Source organism: Mizuhopecten yessoensis, unplaced genomic scaffold (genome assembly GCF_002113885.1).
Source record: "Mizuhopecten yessoensis strain PY_sf001 unplaced genomic scaffold, ASM211388v2 scaffold11183, whole genome shotgun sequence".
NCBI classification, from domain to species: Eukaryota; Metazoa; Mollusca; class Bivalvia; order Pectinida; family Pectinidae; genus Mizuhopecten; species Mizuhopecten yessoensis.
This window is the reverse complement of record NW_018408921.1, coordinates 1,113,949-1,129,759: the sequence shown is the minus strand read 5'-3', so window position 1 is coordinate 1,129,759 and position 15,811 is coordinate 1,113,949. Positions and strand designations below refer to the sequence as shown.

The 15,811-nt window shown below is 38.2% G+C and overlaps 2 protein-coding genes and 1 long non-coding RNA gene across 6 annotated transcripts in view; 1 reads left to right on the top strand and 2 right to left on the bottom strand.

The window, feature by feature from the left end:
* Positions 1-2,840, bottom strand: part of LOC110440528 (L-azetidine-2-carboxylic acid acetyltransferase-like) — a 9,531-nt gene extending 6,691 nt beyond the window's left edge. Inside the window, exon 1 of one of the 2 annotated variants that reach the window (XM_021483666.1) lies at positions 2,489-2,840. The gene's annotated coding sequence lies outside the window, so the exon portion shown is untranslated. Of the gene's footprint in view, positions 1-1,855; positions 2,120-2,488 lie in introns of those variants that run through there. The other variant, XM_021483667.1, reaches the window with a different exon arrangement.
* Positions 1-15,811, bottom strand: part of LOC110440527 (L-azetidine-2-carboxylic acid acetyltransferase-like) — a 23,403-nt gene that overhangs the window by 7,378 nt on the left and 214 nt on the right. The window contains exons 1-2 of one of the 3 annotated variants that reach the window (XR_002461743.1): positions 12,820-12,920; positions 10,891-11,521 (exon numbers count right to left, since the gene is read on the bottom strand). Coding sequence is in view for 2 of the 3 variants with exons in the window: in XM_021483664.1 (XP_021339339.1) it covers positions 10,910-11,521 (612 nt within the window). In the remaining variant the exon portion in view is untranslated. Of the gene's footprint in view, positions 1-10,890; positions 11,522-12,819; positions 12,921-14,975; positions 15,558-15,811 lie in introns of those variants that run through there. The other 2 variants (XM_021483664.1, XM_021483665.1) reach the window with 2 other exon arrangements.
* LOC110440530 lies at positions 4,108-5,957 on the top strand. The gene is made up of 3 exons (XR_002461744.1): positions 4,108-4,188; positions 4,683-4,960; positions 5,249-5,957. It is a non-coding gene; the product is annotated as an uncharacterized LOC110440530 (long non-coding RNA).

Sequence of the window (15,811 nt, the reverse complement as noted above, 5' to 3'; positions counted from 1 at the left end):
TATCGCTGTTCATACAATTACTAGAAAGACAATTAAAAAATAATATGTGAATTTCACACATCAAACTGTAAACTTTTGTATACATATAGATATTACTGATCATTTGCTAAACCTAACATAATTGTATTGCATAATGAGTGTGGTTACAGCTTGCTTATCATGGTTTGTTTGTTATCTGTCTATTACAGTATTGTATGATGGGATTGTAACTATATGGTATGATGAGTATTATAGTCACTTTTATGCCATGGTATGATTGCACTGTATGGTGTGGTATACTACCTATAATATATGAATCATGGAGTGCGAGTAATATATGTGTAATACTGTAATAATATTATTGTAGGATTGTACTGTAAGATGGATGCAACCGTGCCTGCTACACCACAGTGTGAACGCACGGTAAGTGTGAATGTAATGCTATGTATTATACCATCGTAATAGTATTGTGAAATGAGTGTAATAATGTATATCACAGTGTATGATGAGTGTCATTGTATGATCAGTGCGTTATACTGTCTATTATAATAAGGTATGCTAGTACAGTGTAATATTGTGTTTATCATTGTATGAGGAGTGTAATCGTTTCCACTATATTATTGTACGCTAGCATAGTAAGATGAGTGCTTTACGGTCAACCATATCATTGTTATATTGTACTTTATGATGACCTCTTGTTGCGCACAATAGTGTGCCTGAGTGATAATAAAAATCTCTCTAAATCTCTATGTGATCAGAGGGCAGAGCAGCAGTTCTCAGGTAAGGAGCACTGTCTCTATATGATCAGAGATAACACTCCGGAGGTGTGAAACCCCCTGCCATGGCTAGTGCTGGAGGAACATTGGTAAAATCTTCAGGGACCAGTACTCTGAATATAAACCAACCTTGATGCCGACAGAACACAGAATTCCGTCAGAGAGATGAAACCCGTAAGGGCGGATTCATGTAGGCGCAAAACCCTTCAACCAACCAACCAATTTTAAACCAACCGTGCTGACCTTTAAACAAAAAATGCTGACTTTTAAATGACCGTGCTGAGTATGACCACGGACTTAGATAACAAATCTAATCTAATTCCGTTGTATAACCTAACCATGGTAATTTAAAGTGAATTTCAGTAAAAAGTCAGCATGGTTGGGTTATAGTCAGCATTGTGGGGTTATATTCAGCATTTTTGGATTATAGTCAGCATGGTTGGGTTATATTCAGCATTGTTGGATTATATTCAGCATTGTTGGATTATAGTCAGCATGGTTGGGTTATATTACCATGATATGAGCAAAGTCATCATTTTGACGCAAACAACTGCAGAACAAAACTGTCTGACCAGACAGGATATAGACATAGACGTGATTGATTGATTGATTGATTGATAGGTTTTACGTCCGCTTCACTACCGCGTATTTCGGTTATCCAGCAGACGAAGAATAGAAAGGAAAATGAGTAGAAGGGATAAAGTATGGAGTAAAAAAGTAGAAGAGGGGGAAAGTTTGGAGAAGGGGCCGTCTATCCTATATATATTAACTGTATAAGTCTAGTTTTTGTAAGACGGCTCCTATGCCTAATAATGCCTTAACCTAACACTCATCGTACAGCATCACCAAGTCAGGACCGGAAGTGAGGTACTGTGCCGCCACCAGCCACACCAGCCCCTGCCTATTCTATGAATTTGGCTTGTGTATAAAATTTGGAAGTCCATCTATATGTAGTCTCTGATATAGGGAATCTCCTCTTCTATTAGTAATTACACATTTTTATGTTTATTTATCAGCAAAATCCGGCCATTATTTTTCATTAGGAAACTCACTTGATATATTCATGCAATATTTATCTTTTTTAATCCAAAATACTTTACCGTGATGTCCTTTAACTGCCTGTGGTGGTGGTAGGCTATCCTTGCAAGCGAACACAACGACTAAAGGGAGGTAACTATTACTAAAACCCGACAACACCGCGATTACCCTACATATTGTATTACAGTTAACTTGTACACATGTGTCACCCCATACAATTGAATACGGAATTAGGACTCACTGATAACATTCAAGTACGAAGACACAATTTATCTTATATATATATACGCGATATAGGCTAGGCACACTCTGACCACAGTATCTAGCCTCGTCTGTCAATACACAAATATAATCACGTTTGCTAACTGTCCCCCTAGTAAAATGACCCCGTTCCGGAAAACATGCGATTTTGTCAAAACCGTTCGTAGCATGACGCCGGGAGCAGTGTCACGAACGGTTTTGACAAAATCGCATGTTTTCTGGAACGTTAACGGGGTCACTTTACTAGGGGGACAGAGTTAGCAACCGTGGTTATATTATATGGGTATTAACAGACGAGGCTAATACCTACAATGCACTGTCCACGCACGTGGTCACAGTTGATTAAATCGATCATTCATAAAATACCCCTACCGTTACCTCGTTAATGCAATGTAGGCCAACATTATGCATTTAAACGTTTTAAACAGTCTTACCTCGATTAAAGGTATATTTTCTTCCTTTCAGTTAGAAATTGCCGAGTGTCCGCTCAATGTAGTCCTAAGTACACGTCTGGGTCAGGTTAAAGTCTTGTTTACGTTTGCCTTAAGGGGCCCCAGTAGGGATATGTATTGATCCTTATCTGGTTCGTGAGGAACCTAAGCATTTAAAACCAAAAAGGGGCATCGCCTTCATTAATCATACTAAAATCACAACCGAAATGACAGATCGAATTCTGTGCAAACAATACGTATTTTATATGCAGACGTGTAGCGGAACTGGACTTGGTCGATCGTCGCGACCGGTTAGCTCGATCAGTTGTGGGAGCGTCCGCCGTCTGGAGTTTGGAGGGTCCCGGGTTCGAGCCCCGGTCTGGCCATGCACTTTTTCATCTCCTGTGACAGTGGTGCCTGGGACCAACCCTTGTTTCAAGTAACCGAACCTTGGTTGTAAATAGGTGTGGCGAAGACTTCAAAAAAGGTGGGAGGAATGTAACAAATCTGAACTGGGGCGATTGTTGTCGACCGGGCGGCTGAATTAGTAAAGAGTTCGTCTGGAGTTCGTAGGGTCCCGGTTTCGAGCCCCGATCTAGCCATGTATTATTGTACACTTAAACGTTGCCTCAACTGATCGACATCTTTAGAATCTTTAATCTGTGAAGAAAACCCCCTAAAGCTATAGCAGAAGAATGCAACTGGATATGTCATTACAATAACTTTATAAGGGAATGATTCTGTAGTCAAAGAAGCATTGGTAGGCATACGTCTGGTTTAATTTTCAATAAGGGAGATAACTTGCAAACATAACTTTGGTTTGGTTTTATTAAAGTCCTATTAAGGTTCATGTAAACACCAATAATTGACCTTCAGGTCCCTTTATTTCATGTGTAAATATTACATTTATTACAAGCTGTGCTGAATTGTCGTTTTCAATATTAGAAGTTATTAATTCAAACTCCCTATAGCCATGATTGAACGTTTGCCACGCACTCAATAAATAGTGTTATTAGAAATATAAATGAGTGACTCGTGAATATTTTGCCACTATTTGAGGGGAAAATTAGAACTGATAACCTATTCATGTTTGAGAATTGAAACTTTGGCAAAAATAAGATATTATATACAGTGATGTACTCTTATGAAGTAAATTATGTTTAAACATCCATACATGGATTTTGGTTAAATCGAAAGTCATCGTGTTGTCCAATGGAGGCCACCATTTTTATTTTTTTAGCTGTCAAAAAATAGTGATTATTTCCGTCACAATCACAAGCGATCGGTGCGTCCATTAAACACCAAACGACACGAAATAGACTGCGTACACATCGAATGAACCATAAATAACTAGCACAGGTCGTAAACAGGTCTTTTGTCCATATTCAGACCAACTTTCTTCCTCTTCGTATGATTTTCGTACCGGACGACATGGCAATATCGCTCCGCAGTTAATTTACAAAAATGACAATATTTCCTGTCATACTTATCAAAACAAGAGTATAATACCTTAAATAATAAAATACTTTTGATTCCGAATTGAATTACACAAATGTAGGAGTATTACTACAGAAAAAGAAATCATAATATCCAAGATCGGAATGTTTGTGCGGCGTCACTTCCGGCAATGTGCATCAGACGTAAACAACATGAAGCTGAGGAGAAAACGCTGAGATGCAGAAGATCCACAATGTTTATTTGTTGTAAGTATGGTTTGTGGGATAGAATACACTTGTAATTTACATAAACTAAACATAGATAATGTATTGCTTGAGTCGATGTCCTGGTAAGACGATATTTGTGTGTTGTATTTTGACAAGTGACACAAACAGGAAATGCGAAATGAAGGCAAAAATATTTTGTGTTCAAAACAAATTTACAAGTTTTTGGCACCTTTTGGTCAATGCATATGTTCTTTCTTGTGAAATTGAATGTTTTTATTGAAAAACCGAATATTTATATTACTGTTTGAAGTGTCAATAAAAAGTAAACAATTTATGGAAGCATGGAAGAAGCACATGTGTCAAATTAGTGTCTACTGCATTGCATTTCAGTGAAGCAGCACTCAAAAAGGCGCCATTAGCATGCTATGTCAAAAGAAATTAGTATGCAAAGAATCTGAATGTGAATTTTTAATAGACATTGAATACCAATTAATTAACACTAATGATAACTTTTGATTTACTTTATAACACAGGTGTGCAGCACAATTAATTGAAGCCATAGAAGCACATGTCAAATAACAACATTGCCGTGAACATATGAGGAGGAAGCTCTAAAGACCCACAAATTCCAAAGTGTTTACATCTGCATGTAATGTACTGGGAATAGATGCTCGTCAACCTCAATGCATGTTTATATTGCTTTCTGTCATCTTGCCTGTGGTAGTGTGGTCATGGAGGTGTAGCAATGGTAGCACTGACCTCGTACAGCCCATCTCGACGAATTGAAGCCTCATCCAGAAGTTCCTTATAGGTAATACATCATTGCACTAGATTGATTTATCTACCCAGATACCACAACATTGTCATCTGGTCCAAATGTTGCCAGGTAAAAGAAAATGAATGGTATATTGAATGTAGGGCCATGACAAGTGAATATTCAAAACACTTGGTAATTGACATTTCAATTGCGATGGGCTCGTGTTTTTATCATGAGACATCATTAAGATACATTTGTTAAATTTCTTCTGGATATTAAAAAGTTTTTACGAAATATCAAGATCCTTTTTTTAACACCTAGCTTTGTTATTGTCTATTCCAGAAATGCACGAACAACATTGAATGAAATTTGTCTGACGACTCATTTTCCACCAGAGGACATTGAAACACACAAAGTGGCAATCTACAACTGTACAGTACTCAGTTTTATAGGAATGATGGATTTGATGATGCAGTGTATAGAAATCTCTATGAAGGGGATGACAAGGTTTACAGAATTGACTATTTGCAGGATTACTTGGTTGCCTGACAGTTATCCCATCATTGTGTGTTTGTAGATATTGGTAGCTACAATTATGATATGGTGATATCCGATGGGATGATGTTGTCGTGGTATCTTCCTCACTAAGCAAAAGACATCTAAGCTTTTTTTCACATCTGCAACAACATGTCAAGCAACATTCTGAAGTTTGTACACTCGCGAGTGATGTACTGGAGCACTCAAATCGTACCAGAGTAGCCCATGGCGAAAGTAAAACTTGACTGATTTAAAATTTGACAAATGATCCAACCGCTAAATTGATAGCACAATACATCAACTTGAAATCTTATGTATGGAATTTATGTCAATTTCATTAAATTATTGGTATTTATTTTGATTCAAAAATAACAAATATACCTAGTAACTTTATCGCCACCCTACTATTCCGTTGACGTAAAATAAGGTGACACTGGGTTTACTGTTTTATACGATGATTCAAATGTCTTGTATGCAATATGCTAATTAATGTAATTATCAATATAAATCAACTACTGTGATCTAATATTTGTTAATGACTCTTTTTTTTAACAAACCATAACATACATATCATGCATTAAATTTCTGTTAAAAAATTGTTTTAAAAAATTCGATGTTTGGTATTACACTACATGGGCCTCCATAGTTTTACAACAGTAGTTGTTCCAATATGGCTGAATTTTTTATGGTGAAATTAACTAATGACTTGACTTTGAAGATGTGATTATCAATCGTTTGGAGCAGTTTCGTTAACTTTCAACAATCCCACTACCTAAAGTGAGTTCTAAGGAAGATCTTGACTGATATTTCCTTGCAAATCGACTCTGTTTTGTGTAGATATGTTATTTCCTGCATAACATGTAAATAATGCAATTAAAACAATATTAACGAACTGAACTTAACTGAAAGCTAATACATACTGTTACTCATATCCTAAGGATCGTAGTGATACCAAAATAAGGGCTATCGAGGTAAAATTCAAGAAATTATGACCTTTTGTAACTTAGTTGAAAACAGACTTTACATGAACCTTAACAGCTAAGGTCGCTCCATGTGTGTTGTGTATGCGTGAATGCCTGTATGTGTGCCGGAAACAGTGTATATTGGTGTACTTGCCTGTCTGTAAAAATCGTAGTTTCTACTCCTGCTTACCACTCAGCAATTAAGGAGTGGGACGACTGGTTCGCCCGTTGTCAGTATAATGTGACCGGGTGGGGTGTACTGCTGGGTGTCTTCGGCAGTATGTTTCAGTGAGGTAGCACTATAAAGTCGGTATCAGTTCCGCGCTATCACAAGGAGACAAACACGAACACATCGCAGCCTCCCAAAACACACACGCATACGCTACACGCATGCATCTTGCACACAGGGGAGGCCGTCCTGAAATGACCATAGCTGATAGGACGTTAAACAATACTAACAAACCAAACCAAACCTCCTTGTGATAGCGCGGATCTGATGCCAACTTTATAGTGTTATTTCACTGAAATACCATCCTGAAGGCATCCAGCATAGCATTCCGCTCGGTCACATTATATTGACAACGGATGGACCAGTTGTTGCCAATGCCCTTAAACCATGGAGAAATCAAGAAAGTAATGGACCAAACATGGGACTATGTGGAACTCCTGTTCAGATAACATCTGGACATCAAAGTGGGTCTACAATCAACCTCAATGGCTTATGCGACTTAAGTAAGCTTTAAAACAGCTCAAAAGATTTCCATTATATTCCGTAGGATTTTCATGTTGTTTATAACCTTAAATGCCATCAAACGCTTTTGATGTGTCACAAAACATAAAACATTTAATTTTCTTTTCTTCAAATGCAAAACAAACATGATAGTAAATTTCGTTTAGGAGACAAACAGTAGAATAAACTGATATAAAGCAAGACTGGTCTTCATATTTTTTTTTATCATCAAACAATTACGGACATGTCTGGAAATAACCTCCACGAACACTCTTGCCACAAAAGACCATACAGTGGTTAGTCTGTAGGTTGTTGGAGAATGCTTATCGCCCTCTTCGAAAAGGGGCATAACTTTTGCTTTTTTTCACAAACTTCGATATATTAGAAAGGATCATTAACAAATGTAATTAAAGTAGTTTACAAGCAGTATGAGATTTGTAGTTTAGCATGTGTTGACTGATATGAGTACTAACTAGTGAACGATCTACGGTTGACACTTATAATAATGCCGTACTCGGCACGTTCTTCAACATAGAATGTCATCTCTCAGATTGAAAACTCTTTGTAGTCAACATACACATCTATCCAATGACGGAGAAAAGACATACTCGATGCCGGGGTTACTCACGAGTAAGTGTTAGGATCGAGAGAATCTTCGTTATGATTATTCCAAAGTTATTTGGACAAATTCTTTCGCAGTCTACAGCACAAAAAAATATTAGACAACAATTTCGACCAACTTTGTTATAACACTGTTACTTTAAACTAGATTATAAATAATTTTGAATAACTCGGTCTTTTCATTTTTACGCGCGAAATTAGTCCCAATTGGTCATTGGGATTTCTCTTCCGGTACACGAATTGGTATTAGAATTGGCACATCTACACAACATGTTCAATGTAACACGTCGTTTAAAACCGGCTACCAAAACGTCGGAATAATAAGCATGAACAATAAATCGTGCGATTATTGATTTTGGTTCGAGGTTGTTACAATATAGGTATGTCGTGTTCTTAAATGTGTAGTGTTATGTATAAGGTGTTGAGACACGTTTAATACGTTGTTTATTGTTTGTGTGAAGCAAAACTTCGACGTTGCATATTTCAAAATTGATGAATGTTCTCATACAATATTTACTGACAAACTAAAATTGGCAAGACGAATGGCCCTGCAAAACTATATCGAGACAGACTAAGAGAGAAAGTATGCTTGAATTTATATGATTAGCAATAACAGACAAAATCGCGAAAACTATCCTTTTGTGTTTACCTGCGTTCTGTTTCGGGGTTCAAGAAAGGAAAAATTAAATCCGTCGACAAGGGAGAACCAAGTGATTCATAGACCTTCCAACACTACTTGCAATGCTATACTATCTGGGTTGGTCTTGTCATGAGGCAAAATTGAAGCAAGACGACCACCTCGAAATAAATCTGAAATCGGAAGATATATTTGTACCCAAGCGTCTTATCCGGGAAAAGGACACATAAGTACATAATATGCATGAATAGCAATGATGTTGTCTTAATTGTTGCAACACTTTGCTTGGGCTTACATCTCGTCGTAGCAGCCACAAAACCCAATCACTGAGGAACTAAGTTTGTGCAGTTTCTTAAACGGAATACCTGCAGCTAAAGTCCAGAACGATGCTGTCCAGAGATGTGAACGGCAAGGGCCATTCACTTGCTAATCGCAAAAGCGGAGAGCTGCTTTCACGCTAGACAGCATCGAACATTGCTATCAGTACACGATTTTGTGTGTCGGCAAGCCTTGACTCTCGTCAGCAGAAACTATCCTACGGCAGTTCTGACAATCGGAAAAACGAAGGGTGACATCGAAACAGATGGTATCATTGTTCCATTGTTCTTTGGGCTGGAAGGTCATCCGGTTAACGAACTTCGACAACCAAAGGTCACATTTAAATATTTCAGCCTAGCTTGATATGGAGAAAGCTTCCTGTCATTGGTGGCGTAATCATAATGCTTAATATCTAGTGACCCAGCTTCTTGCTCATGATGCAGCCAAGGAAAGTTTGGGACAGGTGTAGAAGAAGCAAATATCCACCTTGATGCGGGTCTGAGCAAAGACTAGAACAGAAACACAACACTGTCTTCTGGCAAGGTTCAGTCGCCCCAGGAGCATGCGCAGGAGTGCATGCACATGCGTGATCATTAGGGTCTAATTCTGAACAACAGCTGTCATTTAGCATATAGATCGTGCGTCCTATATTTTGTTTCGGTTTGGTAGCTTCTCATAAAGTACGTGTTTCAACATAATTATGGCAAGAGTAGAAATGTTTTAGCTTCCAACCAGTATGTGTGACGTTTGGATGATCATGACAAGTGCGATACGTTGCCTGTCATCTTCATCAGACAAACACCAGTGACTCTTATATACACAAAGGTGTAAAATAAGTACGAGTTGGCAACATAAAATAGAAGTCGATTCGGTTACACTATAAGCGTATGTACACTAAGTTCTTATACTTACACGTAATGACAAATCGTTCTGATAATTCGATTCGGCCACGCTTTGTTAATAACTTGTCATTGCTGTGCGATTGTCTATGAGCCCCCTCATCCCGCTTCAGAACTGACCCACTGCGGCGAATCTTTACAGCTTCTTTTGTGTGCCGCTTGAAAAGGTGGCTTTTTCTGTCCAAAACTTTGTAGTTAATCCCGGTCAATAACATTATTTGGCTCATAGACTCTCGCACATTTTTGACCAGTTATTAAAAAGCAATACCCATGAACCGGGACGGAAAATCCCTCTCCTATTTGTTTCGATGTTATTTTTTCCATTACTATCAAATTGTCCTATACGCATATATTGTGTATACGACATGGATATGTTTATGATACCTGCGGATTAAAACCAGTCCCAAAGAATGTATGGACATTCCTTAGAGGAAAAGTATTTAACTGATTTAACTTGAGATAGGAACTATATATAAAACTATTCATGTTATACATTGGCTAATAACCGCTCATAAAACATGTGTTAGAATCAATGGAAGTAACATTTTGTTGTAAAACGTTTTTTAGAGATGCATTTGACTCTTTTATCCCTTCCATTCTCACAAACAAGGCAGTTGTTAGCTAACGTTTTTGTTATTCATGTATCTATGAACCTATATAACTGTCACTAGCTTTTGTGTTAACGCTAGCAACTTAAATACTAAAACGTAGCACGGAATGAGTGATTTAATTCCGTGAATCTTAGCAACACAACACGGAATGATGTTAAGGAGGATGAATGGGATCGTTTCACATCATGGAGTTTGTTTGCACGAAAAGAGTGTTGCATATCATCATGTATGTTCAAATGAGCATTTGAATCATTAAATATGAACTGGAAGACGGACGGAGAGTGTGATGGCATAATGCGCTTAGCATTTTGAGGGCGTATAAAACGAATCCACACAATTCTTGTAATGCCTTGAATGTTTTAACTGTTTGGCTATGGCATAGACAGAATAACGTTTGTGTTTACATCTCCAGTAAATCATCCAAACTTGTTTGTCAACGAAATCAACGTGTCACCACCATGTTATAATAAGCAGCCGAATTCACTCTGTTAAAAATATAGTTGTGACAGAGTTACTCGTTTTAAAAGGCAGATTGTGATGTTGGTCTTGTCATTCAATGCAAAAACAAACAAAAAATAAGTACATTTGTCAACCATACCGAAATGTCTTCCCACTAGAAGAAACATAATCACGTAAATTAATAATATATTTGTTCATCAACTATAAACATGTCGTTCAGGTGATTTGATTAAACTTTCTTTTCTATTTTGGTTAAATCATAATAAAACTGTAAAGCATCAGTAAGGCCACGCCCCCTGAGGTATCCCGCGTTAGGGATGCGCCCAGTCTCTATGAAACCCATGCTTCGCCACAAATTTACAGAAGCTTCGTTGGACGCAAACACTAGACGGAACAAAGATGCTTGGAAACCAAGATCACGCGCAATTTGAAGATAGTGTCCAGCCAGGAACCTCCCCATACCTTTTCCTCGAAATGATTTCTTAACTGCAAAACCAGCGTTACAAATGTGTGAAGATCGTCCCGGGAAAGTAGGCTTCACGTATAAGCTTCCTATTACCTCACCGGAAGTGACGTCACGACAAACAAAGAGGTCAAATAACGGATAATAAGCTCGGAAGTCCTCAACATTACTTAGGTCTTCCGAAGGAAAGCAATCGCCCTCCTCATTGACGATATACTTCATAATGGCATGAACCTGTGCTTCGTCTTCGTCCTTGTAGTACTCCAGTATGACCTTGCGTCCGTCCTTGAGTTGTCCCTCAGCAGGTAGGTATGGCAGCACTATGCCAGATTTTGTCTTCTTAATCACGTACGCCATGTTGTATGGACCACCCCGGATCTGAATCAAAAGCCAATTGTATAATACTAACTTCAACACAAAAAATGTAATTTGATTCTTCATAAAACCACTGTAAAACACGTTGTCTTTGGGCATTATCTGTGTCACTGTAAGACTTCGCGATCCAATCAATCAAAGTTCTTTTCGGTGTTGGGAAACGCATGCAATCAGAATTTTGGTTTTGAATAAAATGTAACCAGAATCCGACCCAGGTGCCGTGTTTTAGTGTGTGGATGTAGGGAGTTAAAGAGCGAGGATCTTTTGTCCATACGTTTGGATAATGTTTAAACTTAGCGTAATGATCCTTGTATGGAGTTTTCTGAGCAGAAATTGTTAGGGAGTGTACCGTAGTGTTGAGAGGAAATGTGCATGTACATGTAAATTTAGTTTTAGATAGATTCGAGTTCGGCTCCTTGCCTTAGTTTATTTTTGCAAGTTATTTTCGTATTTTCAATATGCTAGTTCTCAGTAATTTTTTGCTACGCGTTCTCGTTTTGAATACACAAGGGTACGCTTCCATTGGTTCATTGGTTCACTGATTGTGACACCGTTGTAAGCGTCAGTCGCTTCTTGAGGTGCTTCTTAATTCTGTCCACTCCACTTCCGGTTGCATTAGGAGCTATTGAAGAAGACTTATTTCTCAGTAATGCTGGTGCTACGGCAGAACTGAGCTCAGTTACTAAGGTGCTGAAGGTTTATTAACTGGCTTGCTTACTACTTGTATTTTGTTTTACAAAATTAATACCATGTATGTATAATGTGCTTTTCACATAGTGTGTGGGAGATTATTTCTACAACATTGTATAACATGGTTTAATTGTTTTTTATTTGTTCATAGCAATTATGTGAATATTGTTTACCTTGTGTGTATTAAAGCCATTCTGAATTTAGCTATGTCTCCGCTTTGATATAATTGCGGTTAAGCAAAGGGACACAACGACTAAAGGGAGGTAACTATTATTAAAGAAACGACATCCCGGTGATTGACTTACATATGTACTATTACAGTTAACTGTGTCAACCCGAACGCTTGAATTTACTGATAGCATTCTAAGGGAGGTAGCTATATTATGAACATTAATCAATTCCTTACAAATTATGCTCAGAAAACTCCATACAAGGATTTGAACAGCATTTGTGTTATGTTCATGAAACGACAACACGGTGATATATTTTAACCTTTATCTATACACGATATAAGCCAGGCAAACCGTCTGCGTAGTCAGGAGTTTATTTAATCCATCATTATCATGCAATGTAGGCCATTATCATGCATTTAAGCGCTTAAATATTCTTACCTCGATTGATTGTGTTATTTCTTCCTTCCAGTCAGAAATTGCAGTGCACGCAGTAAAATGAAACTGGTATCTAGTGGGTGTTTTAAGGTTAGGTCACGCTGGTCTTGTGATTGCCTTAAGGGGCCACATTGGGGATACGAATTGATCCTTACATGGTTCATGAACAACCTAAGCATTTGAAATAAATACGATACACTAAAAGCAAAGTTAAATTAGTATTACATATCGTATATTATATCTTCTTTTTTAATCATACCGAAACTATGCAAAAATGAATAAAATAACAATAAATCGAATTATGTGCAAACATGTTATGCAGACGCGGTTTATTTGTGTAGCAGAACTGGACTAGGAAAAGGCTTAATGCATTTCGCTTTTGGAAAACCGTAACGAAAGACAGAGGTTTCAAAAAAACTACGGCTTGTCTATACACTCAAACAGCTCCTCAATGTTGTCATTATTTGTCGGCCGTCACGATTGCTAACGTCAGAAGCAAAACCATTGTCATTCGTTTCCAAATATCATAGTGTGACATATGGGAACCGATATATTGTTCACCATGGATTTTGTATTAATTAAGCATTGAACTAGCGCGCATTATGTTTTGTTTGCTTGCAAAGCTGTGTCATTCAAATAGATCATAAATACCATACAAAAACAGTTCAATACTTATATTTACGTTTTCTCTGCCTCTTATGTTCTTTTTTAACTTATAATTTATATTTGAAATTAAAAATGCCCGCCTTATCGACAGTCCACACAATTTCGTTCAATAGTTTGAACAGCGTATTGTCGCGTGCTGATTGGCAAACAAAGTAGTACTTTGAAATTTTAACAAACACTTCAATTTTATTCCACAATTCAGTATCAATACAATTGCGTATGATATGTCTATAGGGTGATTTAAGTTTATCAATAGAACTCTGAGCTGAAAGTTAGATTTGAAATTGTTTCGATTTTTCCCCGGAACAAATTTCGCGCATGGACAAATACAGTGAACACCGTAAATCCGACCTTGCCCTCCACGAGGGAGTTATTTTTGGAAGTTAATTCGAACTTTTCTCTTTGCTAATTTTTTGAAGAATCCATGCGTGAATGTATTTGTTGATTGTATGGGAACCTGACAACAGTCGGTAGATTCTATAACATCCTCGTTATTTGACATGTCGTCAGAAACTGAGGAATGGTGGATGCGAGACGCGCGAAAGATAGCGTTTGATTTGAGTGATCTTGCGACGGAGCACAGGTTCGTTACAAATGTCTGAAATGTTTATGTGTGCTGTGACTCATATCAGTAGGTCTGTGCCATATATGTCAGTAGGTCTATATAATATGTTATTTCAGACATTTGTAACGAACCCTTGTTGATCAGCAGGGGCGGATACAGGAATTTTTGAACGGGGGGGGGGGGGGGGGCGCGCGCCCAGTAAGTGTGCTTGCCGAGCGCAGCGTGGTATACCGCCGCAGGCCGCCCAACGAGGGCCGTATAGGCCGGAGCCGGGGGGAGAGCAAGAGAGGGGGCATGGATGCCCCCCTCTCGTAAGAGGGGTACGGGGGGTCTCCCCTGAATTTTTTTGAATATGTAGATGGCCGGAGGTTGCATTTCAGCACTTTTCCATCATAAAATCAACAAATTATCTGGCCTCAGATTGGTGTATATTACCCTGTAAAGTCTCTTTTTTTTAGTTTTGATGTGATGTTTTTTAAGCATCTTGGCACACTTCCGTACATTCATGACTACCACACAGTTGCGTAATTCCTTTTTATATTATGGCTGAATGCACTTCTAATCTACTTTAATTTACCTCTATAAAAATGGATTCATTTTCGTTATTGAAAATCGCTATATCTATTGGTTATTACAAAAAACTGTTGGTTGAACAGTTTTCGTTTTTGAAAGCATTTCACGACTTTGGAAACCGTTGAAAAACGAGACATCAAAAGAAACTCGATTTCGTTTTTTTTTTTAGTTCTTATGAAACTGGTACATTATTATAGTAATACTGAAGTGGAAATTCGTACAAAAATAAGTGTGATAATACCATAACTTTAACAGAGGTTTGAGAAATGCAAATCAACATTAAGGAGAGTCTCAAAATTAAAGCAGTTGTCTTCAAGTTCAAGTACTTTTAAAATTAACTTGAGGCTTACGGTTCATCGGTTCAAAAACATAACATATATACAGTAACACAAGAGTACAGCATATACTATTAATATGATCACCCTACTTTTGATACAATCAATAATATAACCATACAAAGTCCATATGCACCCAAACCCACTCATAAGCGCAAATATGTCACTCTATCATAAAACATATTGCCGCTTGTCATTCGTCTCGGGAACTTCTTGAATAATAGTTTCACAATCTGCTAGTAACATAGTGGTATGTCTTTGTGAACGAACATCAGTGTTAAGTTCGACAATCTGCTCTGTCCTATGCTGCTCCTGAGCGACGTCTTGATGTATTTCAAGGCAGAGTTTCCTCGCTCAACAGTAGCACTGGACACTGGCATTACGAGCAAGATACTGAAAGTGGTGTGAATATTTGGGTACATGTGCTTGTTCGTAGTTTCCAGTGCATCATGAAGCGTGGATGGTCGTGTCGCTGTCAGGCTCTCGCTCCATTTCCTCTTCCACAGACGTATTTCTTGGTCAAACGTGTGTTTATCTGGCAAATCGTTTCCAAAGTACTCCTTGACCTGTTCCACATCGTCGTTCGTCAGTGAGTCCAGAAACTGTGGAAGCAGATGAACAGCCCGTATAGCTTTAGTAGCCATATGTCTAAACCTAGATTCCAGTTCGGAAATGATATGGTCCAATAAAGGAATGAAGGTAGAACATCGCATGGTGGGGAAGGGGTTCGCAAATGATAATGGAGTGGGTGAGGTGCGGAAAGGGAGGGGCGCAACCACCTGACCATCGAGTTCAAGGAGGGAGGCGGATAGGGGGCGGGAGACCGGGGGCTAGGGAAGGAGGTTTCCGGGAGTTA